General features: G+C 38.9%; 2 protein-coding genes across 3 annotated transcripts in view; both read right to left on the bottom strand.

Annotated features, from left to right (window-relative positions):
• Positions 1 to 1,278: 1,278 nt before the first annotated feature.
• LOC133985158 (sentrin-specific protease 5-like) lies at positions 1,279 to 11,279 on the bottom strand. Of its 2 annotated transcripts, XR_009925439.1 has the most exons (11): positions 11,206 to 11,279; positions 7,709 to 9,492; positions 7,082 to 7,187; positions 6,689 to 6,836; positions 5,995 to 6,042; positions 5,712 to 5,789; positions 4,856 to 4,993; positions 3,221 to 3,304; positions 2,837 to 2,887; positions 2,586 to 2,752; positions 1,279 to 2,418 (listed from the first exon to the last, which is right to left on the bottom strand). XR_009925439.1 is itself a non-coding variant. In XM_062424737.1 (10 exons), exons 2-10 carry the CDS (start codon positions 9,192 to 9,194, stop codon positions 2,642 to 2,644), a joined length of 2,250 nt encoding a protein of 749 aa, XP_062280721.1. In that variant the 5' UTR covers positions 9,195 to 9,492; positions 11,206 to 11,279; the 3' UTR covers positions 1,279 to 2,641. The 2 variants fall into 2 exon arrangements, 1 of the variants encoding a protein (XP_062280721.1); XM_062424737.1 differs by having other exon boundaries at positions 1,279 to 2,752.
• A 1,357-nt stretch (positions 11,280 to 12,636) lies between these two features.
• The window catches only part of anos1b (anosmin 1b), a 49,952-nt gene continuing 48,786 nt past the window's right edge, over positions 12,637 to 13,802 (bottom strand). The window contains exon 15 of the mRNA XM_062424088.1: positions 12,637 to 13,790. The gene's annotated coding sequence lies outside the window, so the exon portion shown is untranslated. The remainder of the gene's footprint in view (positions 13,791 to 13,802) is intronic.

Here is a 13,802-nt window from a genome sequence, read left to right as displayed (position 1 = left end):
TAATTAAGTAGAACATAAGCATGATAACATGATGGTGAACATCAAAAACATCATATCTGCCAAACAGCTGCTGACATGGCTGTAGACTTAGTCTAATTTGATAAATGTATCATTATTTTACTAAATACCACACTAATTAGTAATACTATTATACTAATGCTCTTTCAGGTGACGTGATTAAACATGAAACACAGTACTGAATGCAATCAAAGAATCAAAAACAGAACACAGCAGGTATCTAAGTTTTATCTGTGCAAAACTGAAGAAAACACTCCCCACAGACTGAGAATGCAGTCATCTCAAACTGGAATCTGCTTTAACGTAATGCACATAATTAGCATAAACCTGCTTTTCAAAGGCCAACTAATTTACAGGCCTGTGTAATGCTAATTATGACATTAGAGTATGTAGCATTTAAGCAGTCCAACCCGCATAATGAATATTAGACTATCCCTCACCCAGAAGGCACTGCTTAAGCACCCATGTCAGTAGGTGTTCCTGTTGGGATGCCCTTAGCAAGACACTCAACTTTTATCCAGCTCCAAGGCCATTGACATATTTGTGACCGTGTGCTCTGGGTGGAGGCCAAGAAAAAAAAAAGGGAGGATGGCTATTGCAAGATGAAAATGACTAATATAGGCCCCCCTCTTCTGGTTAATTGTAGTAATGCATTAGTTAATTAAGCTCAACAAGAGTACATTGATCTGTTACAAACCAAAACGATGCTGCAGTTTTTTTCTTCATCAAGTGCAGAAATTGATTTCTCAGTTAAGGAAAAAAAGATTAATTCTCTAGACTGTTTGATTTAACTTTGATGAGAAAAGAGGATTGATAATAAGATTAACTTTGAAGTCACACTCAGTCATTATCTGCTTTGCAAGAACAGATTTAACTCGAAAGTCTGTTCTGTTATCCGCTCATATAAAGTGACAATTTATTGTATATTCCCCTGAAGGTTATTGATATCAGAAGTGAGTCAATGCCTCTTCTGACTTTTTATTCATTTTATTTTTTATCGGAGCTGGATCTCAAGGACACCTGAAAGAAGAAAAACGTGAAAAAGGCGCTACTGGATAAATGTGGTTATCTATGCACAAGATTTGATCAGAATGGGAATTTTTAGCCGCCTAAAAAACTAAATTATCACTACAAGTGGAGCGAAGACATAATTCCTGTCACTGCATGCTGTTGCCTCCATGTTTACTTATGAATTAAGCATTTGTGTGATTTGTATGGCACTACTCATACAATAAGAAAACCTCCAAAAAACTTCCCAGCAGTATTGGCCTTTTAATAACAATAAAAACAGTCAATAAACCACTGTGGTTTTTAGCCAAAGCAAGCATGTACAGTAGTTGGCCAGTAAAAGTACAATACAGTATGTAAATACATATAAGGTAATATAACAACAAAATCCAGGCTGGACAGAAGATTTCAAAAAAATAAGTGAGGTCCACTTGTTTCAACATCAAGACTATAACCAAGTCTTTCTGCTTCTGTTAATGCTTCTATATGAAGAAGTTTGACAGTGTAAGGTTGGTTAAAATCAAAACTGTGGTCCTCCCATCAGCAGCTAGCTGTACAGCTTAACATGAAATTTAAAAACCAGCATGACAAACTGATGGAGTCAAACAAACTGTTATCAAACAATGGCTTATAGCTAAAAAAAAAATGGGGAAAAATGCTTGTGCAAAACCTACAATAAGGATGTGATCACAGCAAAACAAAATAAATGCAGGGGATAATGTGGTGGGAAAACTGGAATTTGAGAAAGAAATTATTTGGAGTAAGTTGACAAAAACCTGACACTCAAAGAATAAACAAAAACTAACTTGCAAAATTATATCCCTGTTTCAAGCCACAGCCAAAATGCGCCATTAGCCTGTACGGTGTTAAGTCACCACCCTGCGAGGCAGCCTGGAAGAAGACGTCATCAGTACATTCAGTTGATAATCTGAAGTCTTCGATGGGTAGGCCTCTAACCGTGCAAATGTTTGTAGTCCAAGAGAACAAAACCAACTCAAACCTTCAAGTTTTAAGTGAACAGTTGGTCCACTGAATCGCACTTCCTAGCTTTATAACATGTTAAAAACAACTGTAACTGTAAGCATGACACTGTTGCTAAGTTCAGCATAAAATAAACAGTTAAAAATGTCACTTAGTTTAAAATGGCCATCCGGGATGTAAGGCCACTCCATTTGGAAAGAAAAGTCCACCGCATTGGTCCGAGCTGGTCCAACGCCTGCATTATAAGTCCAAGTAAGAGCTCCCATGTCCTTAAAACTGGCTGTTTGGTTGAAATCCGCTGGGGATGCTGAACGTAGAAAGCAAAAGCAACCTGAAGTGTACGGGTCCAGCATTTTGGGCTGTCAGTAGGGGGCCATGTCAGTAGTTCTTTCCAAGTTTGCAAGTAAAAATCTGCTGAAGTAGACAGTTATTGAACTCAGTCACAAAAACTCAAAAGTGACCTGCCACTGCTGTCAGTCACACAGGCAGTTGTGACTGCCTGCAAAACAGTCAGGTTGTGAGTTAGCTAGTGAAACAGGCTGTCAATAAAACAGGTCATCTGACAGGTTTATACAGACCGTCTCATGTAACCAGGTAAGCAGTGAGTGAGTAAAGGTGGCTGTTATTCAGTAATTCAGTCGTTGAGGCGACAGTCACACAGCTCCTTGTAGAGTCTCTTGCGGATGCGAGGCATGTCCTCCTGACTGAACTGCAGAGGCTGCTTCACCGAGAGACGTCGGCAGTACTGACAGACAAAGACAGAAAGACAATGTGATGAATGAAAGACAGGAGGGGGAGGACGGAAAGGTGGGAAAGAATAATGTCTCACCTCGAGGACAAAAACTCCACAGTCGCTGTCATTTTTCTGCTGAGGAATACCCTGAGGAGTCAACAAATCCCAGTTAGCCAGGAGCCAGAAAAAAAACATTTCAGTTGTAGCTGATGGACTGAACAGTGTATGTATATATTTTTTACTTATTTGACTTTGCAGTGAGACATTAAGAAATTAACATAGACATAAAAACAAAAACGGTTTAGCCATTTGCTTTAATAAGCGGTCAGTGTTCCAAATTTTTATTTAGCCTTTAATGATAACAATTCAGTTCTGAATGTTCTGTTTATCAAAATCAAGTTAGCAGTAATATTTCTGCAGTCATTTTTTAAGTTGACCAACATCCACTTTGCTGGGCATTATGAATTATTTCAGGCTTACCTTGATGATAGTGATCTTCCAGCCTTTCTGGAAAGCTGTTTGCTTCTTCTCTCGAGCTTCAGACTGAAGGTACTTCATAATGTTCTGACACACACACACACACACACACACACACACACACACACACACACACACACACACACACACACACACACACACACACACACACACACACACACACACACACACACACACACACACACACACACACACACACACACACACACACACACACACACACACACACAGTGTTAAAGGGCAGGTAAATTGTTTTTTATATCATTTTGTAGCTTTAAAAAAATCTGATTTTGGTGGAAGCAAATATGTGTTAGTGGCAAAAGGCCGTTTTCCCAAGTCCCTCTATAAACTTCTTCCCATGTGAGCTAACGTAGGTTTTACTGATGTGACTCGCAGGTCTTATTTGTCTTGAGGCTCCAGCTCTGCTCCAGAGCTCTTGTCACGCAGCAGCTGGACAGTTTTTCATGCTCTAACAGCGAGCGAGTCTGTTAGGAAGACACTGTGTGTGTACTGAGTGGGCATTTCCATTTGAACAAACAAGAAAGGAATACAGGTTAAGTCGTTGGTGCAATATTCAGCAACAATTTGAACGCTTCTACATTTCCACTGTGAGAGTGAAATAATTACCGTATTTCTATATTTTTTGGTACCAACCAAACATTTTCTGTAAATTTTAATGTAATTTCAGATTTAATAAATAATATATTGTATGTGTGGATTGCACATGTATTGAAACTCTTAAAGAAGGTGAAATAGTCTCCAAGAAGGGAGCAGGAGGACTGGAAAAGCTAAAACATCCATCTGTGAGATTATGAGCAAAAATGGGGGAAAATATGACATGGTGTCAAATATTCAACCATGTCTTGAACTAGATCCCAGACCACTTAAATATCAGGAAATATTGAATTCTGGTTTACAAAGGTGACACAATGGAGTCTACAAATAACAAATCTACTGCGCAACTGTGTCTACAAGTCAAATCCAGTAACATGTGGCTTGATGGTTCGCCTTTTTTATAAGTGATCCTCGCGACTGATTGTCTAACATTTTTGACTGATTGATAGTTTCACCTTAACCCTTCCACAAAAACCTGACTCCTCGTGAATGAACAAATGCATTACATTTTTTTCAGCAGTCCAGGCAGTGCAAAATACGACACGTCTGTAACACTAGACTTTGAAACTGCTCATTGCAGCTACAAGTTGGCTGTAGATGTGTTGAATTTGTATACAATAAATTATCAGGGTGTGTAATAGAATAGCATGTTAATACCATAGGTAATGAAGTCAAAACTCTTAAGTGATGACATTACACAAGTAAAAAACCAGTCTGTCCAAACTGTCAAAGTGTCTTCCAGCATTATCTACTAATATAAAGTCTGTTCACTTTGTTCTGGTTCACTACAACCTACAATGAAATTAGTTAAATTCTAGTTATTCTTGCTAGTTTCTCGCCAGAAATTGATGGTCCAATGACTTATCATGGCAGAGGAGGAAACCTGGATTAGTGATGATCAAATCTCATTAGTGGTCTTTTGCTCTACAGATGTTTCAAAATCTACAAACACAGACAAACAAAAAAGACCAAAATAATGACAGTATGCACAGAGGCACTCACATCTGTTGTGTGTCTGAAGACAATGCCTTGGCTGTCGTAGTAATTGATGGTTTTGGTTGCCATAGTGACTGTGACGAGAGACCAGTGGATTTCTAAATGGATGGGAATTAGCAACAGCCACTTGGAGAACAGATCGACCTGAAATAATCATACAAACACAAATTAGATATCTAAGCCACAAAATGTTGCTCAATACAACAGTCCAAGTATTAGACAATTACTGTTTTATATAAGACAAATGTTTCAAAGTTCATCAGCATTTCTGTTTGACACTAGTGTTCGACTTCCTCTACTTGCAGGTTGAAACAGTGCAGTGGTTTGAAAGTTATAAGATATGGTGGTTACAAGAATTACAGTACCTATTTACTAGACATACTTTTATGTAGTTAGCACACTGAATTTAGACATTGGTTGCCAACAGGGGTTAGCAGACCACACAAAAAGGCTAACAGTGATCCAATGTGTCACCAAAGTGATGATTTGGTTTCCTGTTTTAACTGTGAAATGTTAGCAGATTAAGAGCTGAGAACATGATATCGAGGTGCAGCTATTATAGTTACTGTCAAAACAGCAGAAAATTACACATTTCCAGACTGTATCAGAAAGTGTAGCAGATGCACACATCCAATAAACTTCAAATAGGTGCTGCACCAAAGACATGATGTAAAAGAGATAGATAAAGGTCTGCACACTGTAGCTCCCTTAGATCCAATTTAATGAGACATCCGACAGTGACGTTTGGGGCTACATGCTCTTCATCAGTCTGAAGATGCATAAATTACATCTAAGGGAGCCACAGTGTGCAGACCTTTTTCTTCCTTTTTTTAAAATATCCAAACCGTTCCATCCTCCTTACTTTTTTAGTCCATCTTTTCACACCATCATAACCCTTGGCAACCAGCTGCTTGTGGAAAAAACTGTTGAAAAAATGAACCTGTAAGAGATGAATAATAAAACACATTTAGTCTTTTAACAATTTAATAAAAAAAATAAAAAAAACATGTCTAAGAATCTAAATATTATCTCTGGGACATTGAGCTGATCCATTAAAATTTTAGACTCCTACAGTTGGCCTTTTAAAAAATATATATATATTTTGTATTTATATATTCCTATGCTACAATGTTTTGAACGCCTACCTTGTGCTCTGTTGCCTCCATAATTAGTTCTCCATACATGTTGATAATCTGCAAGAAACAGCCAGAAGCACAGACGAGGAGTGAAATGAAGAAGGGTTTCAGTCTAAGTCTGAATCAAAAGTTAAAATCCTCACTAAAAGCTGGACAGAGTGAGAATTGAGAAAATGATAAGTAGAGTAAGTAAGTAAGTTTTCTGCATTGCTGTACAAAGCTGTATTATTCTTTCCCACGTGACTAAGAACCCGTGGAGGGACTAATTTCCTCCACCTGCATTTCCACATAGGGAACAGTGAATTTTGTCTTCATTTTCTGATTGTTTGGCGGCAGTTACGTTCTAAAGCAGAAATGAATAACCATCAAACACCCAACAGATAGGGTAATTTTGTAAACAGGCCCTCATGAGTTTCAGTTTTATTTTCCTCTTCTGCATTTATCCCTTTCATTTATTCATTCGATCTCAAACATCAGGCAACAGTAAAGAACAGGATGACTCTGCTGTTTCCTTTTGTTTTTACTGCATTTCAAATGCTGACGTTTTTTTTAATTCATCATGAGTCCAATTTGCATAATCTGTCCAGTTCTTCAGATACAGTGGAAACATAAAATAGCACAACAGGGACTTCTAGTTCTTCTGGTTCCATAGTTCCTGGAACTTTTTGCTTGAAACAGGGCTTAACTCTCTGTACTTCCTTACCTGGTCATTAAGCCAGTTCTGTTCCTCCAGTGTGCTAAGGTCCTCCAGGCTCAGTGTGTGTTTGTTATACATCACCATGAAGCCCGAAATAGGAGCAGAGGCCAGCCCTGCCCTGTACCGAGTCATCTCCCCTTTGATGTTTAGTCCCCTAAAGCAAACACATCGACAGAAGAGATGCAGCCTCATTTCCGTTTTGATTTCAACAGTCATTCAACTGACTTTCTGCTGTTTGTATGAACAGTACTGTTTCACCTGTATCACTGGATTAAATCCTCTGTTATAGCTACTCTACTGGCAGCAGAGATTGTATCTAAAGTGTTCAACGCTGCCTCATTAATATCCCGACAGGTGCATTTAGGCAAAATATACGTGTGTGTGTGTTTAAATGCTAACTTGTTGCTGAGGTCACAGTTGCCGTTCTTCTTCAGGTACTCCAGGACATCTGTCTCACTCAGAGGAATGAAACTGCCATATTTTATATAGAAGCTCTCCAGAAATTCTAAATGAGAGGAAATCACACAACAAATTATAACATGACTTAATGATCTGATAAGATTTTCTCAAACACAAACAATGTTTCTTTTTTTGGGGGTATGAGGATTTATCTTAAATATCTGTTGGCGGTCAGGCTCAGTATAAGGGCTTCTGGAGCAGCATGCACCTATTCCAAATATCAGGCTACTTTGCTGCATTAAACTATTTTGAAAACATAAGGAAAAATACTGAAAATACTAATTCCTACTATATTCCCTACAACTGCTCTATTCACCATTTCATGATCAAGAGGTTACAACAAAACAAAAATAATTTGTGCGTATCAGTTCACAAGTAGTCTCAGCTACTCATATCTTTAATTTCTTTTTCTGGAAATAATAAATTATCCCAGAGTACTTCTTAACTAAACTATCATTAGTTCAAGTAAGTGTGTAAAAAGATCAATGATTTATCCTGCTTTCATTTGAACAAACTGAGAGGGATGATGATATATATTTCATGTGGTGGCTCAAACACACATCTTACCGTGGACCATATCAGTAAGCTGCTCCAGGCTTTCATTATTCAGCTTCTTTCCATCCATCTCTCCTCTGTGTGTTTCCTTTGACTGATCTGTACCCGACTCTTCTTCCACCTGCTTTTTCTCCCAGGTCCCTGGCGCACAGTACAGCCTGTGATCTTTTAATGCCCAGCTGTGCTGCATGCTGCACACTGAAACCGGACACTGGTTTGGAGAAGAAAGAGTTTCCATCTCCGTCGGTGTGGGTCTGTGGTCATGGTCTGTTGGTGTGGTGGCGTTTCCGTTGGAAAGAGTTTCCGGTAAGGACGCCGAGTCTGTTCTGTCAGGAGTCTCGTCCACCTGCATCACAGAGTCGAGGTCCTGGGGAGTTCCTGGGCTTGAAGCAGAACCTGACTGCCCTGAAATGGAGAGTATTCCATTTTCTGGTTTAGTCAAGTTCATGCTGTCCTCCCCTTCAAGTTCTGTTTCAGACAGGTTTATCGTATCTCCGTTTCCTAACGGAGATTTAATCGAAATGGAGTCTGTCTGCTCTTCATGCTCCATCTCTGCATCCTTGTTTTCCTCGTGCACCTGCGCTAACACTGATTCAGTTAAGGCATCCGTCTTAGAACCGACAACACCACCTACAGAGCCCGTCTTCATTCCGACTTCTACTTCCATTTTCGACGCAAACGTAGCTCCCATCTTACCCCTGCCTCCTCTGCCTCTAACCGCTGACCATTTCCTGCCTGCCGTTCCCGGCAACCTCATCTCCACATCGCTGCCGTCCCCACTTTCTTTCACTCCTGTGCCAGCATCCCCTGAACCCTCTATCGACATGTCCTCATTTTTCTGCATGGCCCCTTTCTCTGGAGCAACACAGTTCCTTATTGGTCCATTCGGCAGGGAGACATCGACAGGCAGGGCAACAGGGGGTTGTGACTGAGTATACTCATACTCATACATGTCATCCTTTTCCTCCTCTACCATGTCCTTGGTCAAATCAAAGCTCTTGATGCGTGTCAACTGGCCCCCAGTTTTCCTTGTAGGGGTGTCCAAAAAGTCCCTACCAAAGCCCCGCCCTCTCCCTCTCCCCCTTCCCCTTCCTCTGACTGGGGTTTTGACATTGTGACCAGTACTGTTTGGGCCACAGCAGTCACAAGCCTTAGGAGTCCTCTTTCTGCCTGATGTGCGTCCATTGGCTGTGGCCTGAGCAGGGGTTGTTGTCTCTGAGGTGGTCCAGCCTGATGCTGGACTTGAGTTAGCTGTAAGTGCTTTTCCTGGGGTTAAAACGGGGGGCTCAGCATCAGCAAGAGTCTGTGTAGAGGGCTGGGTCAAGTCTGCGTTGGAGGTAATGTCTGAAGTGAGGAGTTTTGCCGGGGTCTTGGTTAGATCCTGACCAGTAGTATCTGAAGGGGGAGGCACGAGGGGAGGTGCTGTAGCAGAAGTCGTTAAATGAGGTGATACTGATAGTGGTGTTTTCATTGGGGAAGCAGAGTCGCTGTGAACCATGACGTCCTCTTTTGGCTTTTCAGCCCCATCCCCAACACCTCTCTCCACACTCCTGTCCACTCCTCCCCTTTGGTCTGCTGAATTTTAAGTATCGCGGTTTGTTCTTTCTCAATCCCGTCACTTCTTCTTTCCAAGTGTTTTTGTGTCAACCACCTTTCTTGTGTAGAAAAGTAGTTTGTTCTCAAGCCTTTCCCACCATAGAGGTTACTGATGGCAGCAGACTTGGACTTGGGAGGTATACTTTGAGTGGTCCTCAGTGGTAGCTAGACTTTGCCTGGAATAAGATCACCATGGTCTCCTAATCAGAGAAAGAAGAAAAGGTGGTAAGGAAAGCATAAAAGAAACAGGGAGGGAAAAAAATAACCAATAAAACATTTTTTTGTCAAATCATCCCAGGTAGCTAGATAATTGAATTGTCTCAAATTGAACGTGCAAGACGTGACTCAGGCCTCACCCAGGGGTTCACAAGCAAGTCAAGAACCCAGAGAAAAAGCAGCACACCAAGAGACCTTGTTTAGGATTTTAAAAACAACTGCATCTCTGCAGATTGATTCTTATCTGAATCAATTAAATAAGAAAAGCCAAACTGTAGTAACTCTTCTGCTGCTGGGATTACATAGATAGAGACTTTTTTTAATCCCAAAGGGAAATTAAAATGCTACAGCAGCCAAAGATGAGGCAAAAATGTAAAAGAAATGCTAAATTGTATACATTAACTAAATAAACTAACACAAATATAAACAAAAAAGAATTATAACAAAAAAGAATAAAATGGTCAGGTGGATATTGCTATGATAACAAGGTGCATGATATTCCATGGATGTCAGAATTGAGCGAATTAAATATTGATACCTGAATAATCAACAAAAAGTATAACAGCAGCACCTAAAATGAATCTGAAATACAACAAATGTGAATATTACAACTGTGGTGAAGAAAATTCAAATGAGCACTCCTGATCTGACGCTTCACAATGTATGACATTAACAATTACATTTTTCTGCTTCATTTGTCTCTTAAGTGCGAAAGCAGTCCTGACTATGTGATCCACAACCATTGGAATAATATAAATGATGTCCTATGTAAGATTTGGGGGTTAATTTTTTTTTTTACAATTCCCACTGAAGACGGTTTTATTATGTCTGAAGGAGTTTCATCTAAATGTATGATTACATATGTGAACCACAAAATGTCCCCATTTCCAAGTAAACACACCATGGGCACCGTCTGATTCTCCATTGAGTTTTTCCATGTTCCTTGTAGATTTAGCTCTATTCGTATCTCCATATGCCGCTGATCTCTCATTACTCTTCACTGTCAGGCAGGAAGATAAAATATAACTAGACTTGTTTAATGGAGGATTCTGTATTTCATCAACTGTGCAGCATCATGGTCATTGATCTTCAATTAACAGGTGGTTCGCTGATAAAATGCGGTCTGCCCTTCATTTGATGTTTTAGCCTGCAGGTAGCTGACTTCTTGAGCAAATGCATCCTAATTACAAAATAAAAAGGTGCTAATTGGTATTTTGTGCAACCCATCTCTTTGAAGTAGTCTTACGATATATAACAACACTTATATGCAGCAAACATTTAATGTATATTGACACATTAGACGCGACTTTCCCAATTACCACTAGAGTCCATTAAGTTAATGAAATTAGCGTGAAGTAATGAAAAAGGAAAACAGATTTGCGTTTGCTAAGCTAACCGGGCTACTCGCCCATCTTCTACGGATTCACAGGACCATCAATTCATTTAAGTATGTCCAATGTGGATTTTCTTTCATGCATAAGTTAGTCATTCCCTTGAAGCTAGCTAAGTTAGCTATCTGCAGCCAAAAAAGGAGGCGAAAATACAAACCAGCGCTTGCAAAACATTTCCTCCATTTTCAGAAGGAAGTTGGAGGCGTTTGAGAACAAAGAAGGAGTTGCAAGTCATTACTGGTATTGTTATTGAGCATACGATGAAAACCGAGACTAACAGTAGAGATAAACATTCATATACACTACCTTGTCTGTGAAAAAACAAACTTGAGTATCGTCTGACCACGATTTGAAGAAACAACAATCCAAATTGGCGGCGCTCATTGATTGCGTCACGTCGTCGGGGTCAACTTCGGCTGTTTCCGGATGATCTCCCGAAGACCCTTTCGGCTTTTACTCCCACCTGCAGCTTGACCACACAAAACCCTCTAAGAGGTTTTATCTACATTTGTTGTATTTTATTTATTATATTGAAGATCATTTCCAAACATGTTTTAATATATATAAAAAACTTCGAATACTAATTTGTCTGGAATGTTTTATTTTTTTAAGTTCAATTGCTTAGTTAGAAGTTGAAAGAGAAATTACATCTCGCCCTTCTCCTTGATTAAGAATCCAGATTCTATGAATATGTAATCATTTTTTATTTAAAATTTTTGACAGTTGGACACAAGATCAATCAATAAATCAATCAATCAATCAATCACTCAATCTTTATTTCTATAACACCAAATCACAACAAAAGTCATCTCAAGGCACTTTTCACATGGAGCAGGTCAAGACCGTATCCTTTAATTTAATTTAAAGAGACCCAACATTCCCACATGAGCAAGCACTTGGCGTCAGGCAGAACTGGGCTCTAGGTGGGCAGCCATCTGCCTTGACTGGTTGGGGTTGTGGGAGAGAGAGAGAACGGGAGAAGAGGGAGAGAAGGGGAAGAGGGAGAAAGCAGAAATAAAGAGGGAGAGGAGAAAGTCACAGTGACAAACAATCAACATTGAAAGTGTCTTCTACATTGAAGAGTTCTCCTACTTCACTGTAAAATCCAATCTCAGTGTATGTGCACCAGAGGCTTCATGTTTCCACATCACACTTGTGTAAGTTGCTTATTTGATGGAGCTTCCAAAATATTTCAAAATCATGCTTATAGGGCACACCCCTGTAACTTAGACTTCAAAAAGCACAAAGAAACTTTTCATTTTCCAGCAGATAAATGCCAGCTTTTAAGTGTCAAACTTTGCAGATACATATTTTGAACAATGGAGTTCAAACATCCAACTGAAAGAACAACCTTAAAAACCCCATTTCTGAGCAGATGAGGACTTAAATCATACGTTCTGTAGTCTATATTTTATTTTCCAAATGCTTGTTCAAAAATGGATTCGTACTACCCAGGATTCAATTCTGACAGGGCAGTTCTAAATCAATTATTCATTTATGTGTTTGCCTAAAAGTATTCAATTTTTTTTTCAATGGGTCTAACTAACTATCACTGTAGCCTATATCTCATTGTCCTCACAGGGAACTACAACCATGACCCCACTACTGTCATTTACTCATAAGAAACCTAAGTTTGCATTTCACAAGAGAGAAAATGTGAAATAAGGTCAGAGCTAAAATATTATACCTGTTTCAACCACATACTTAGTGCCAGATTACTGAGACAAAACACGTATGTTGTATCTTGATATCATTTAATTACAAAAAACAAAGACAGGATAACAATAAATAAGACTAACTGTTAATGAGTAAAAGAATTAAGTACAAAATTATAAACAGTAAAATGTCAAAGTAAACAAAAACAAGGGTAATTAAAAGGGCATATTAACATAATAATTCTCAGCCTTTTCAAATCAATATCACAAACCTTGACACAGGCATAGCTGTATTAACTGTGTGGAAATGTCACATATCACAGTTTGGGTGAAGCATGATGCATATTAATGCTGGAGCAGGCTAAAAATGTATCAAACAAGCAAATTCAGACAAATTATAGTTAAACAAAAAACAAAAAAACAAAAAGAAATACGCTTTTTTTTAAACATAAAATTAAAAAAATTAAAATATATCTGAGCTTACTTCAAGGCTTCAGCATACACACCCACTGATGTCAAAGATAATGCATTGAAATAAACACAGTCATTCTATTGCTATACATTTCTATTTGTACATAAGGTCAGTGCTATATTATTCTCTACTTGCATGGTAAACAACAGGCATACAATGTCTCTTTACATGTGTCATTTGGCTCCAGTGATGTCAAGTGATTAGAAATGACGTTATTAGTCCAATCTAAACATTGAACATGAACATATGCAGCCAAGCACTTTTCATATACATGTCATGCAATGCTGCAGTACTAACTGTGGTACTAATGCCATGATGAATTCTTTAGAAAAATGCTGCAGATCTAATGAAAAACAGAAGAAGTGTGGTGCACAGATACAAGTTTCACTGTTGAGACTATATGTGAGTACTGAGAGCTTTTTAAATTGACATCTTTTACATTTTTTACAAAACAATATTGACTTGGGTAAGCTGATTCATGACTGAAATACAAATAATTTTTATTTCATTTGAGCAAGTGCACAACTTTCCTGAAGTTGAAAAGGTGATTAAAGTATAAGAGAGACAGAATACGAGTAGGAAATACCTGTCATTTTAGCAAATGATCAACTTTACAAAAAAGACATTTCTATATTTTACAGCTTTGGTCACATTTTCTGAAGTTGAACTGTGATGAAACCTTGTTGCACTTTGGAAGACAGTATAAAAGTGGGTGTTGGTGAAGATGGCAGTGGTGCAGCAGACGGGGACTTTAGGGTTGGGACCTGTAGGAGATG

This window comes from Scomber scombrus, chromosome 8, assembly GCF_963691925.1.
Source record: "Scomber scombrus chromosome 8, fScoSco1.1, whole genome shotgun sequence".
NCBI classification, from domain to species: domain Eukaryota; kingdom Metazoa; phylum Chordata; class Actinopteri; order Scombriformes; family Scombridae; genus Scomber; species Scomber scombrus.
Note: the sequence above shows the minus strand (reverse complement) of the source record. Positions and strands in the feature narration are given on the sequence as shown.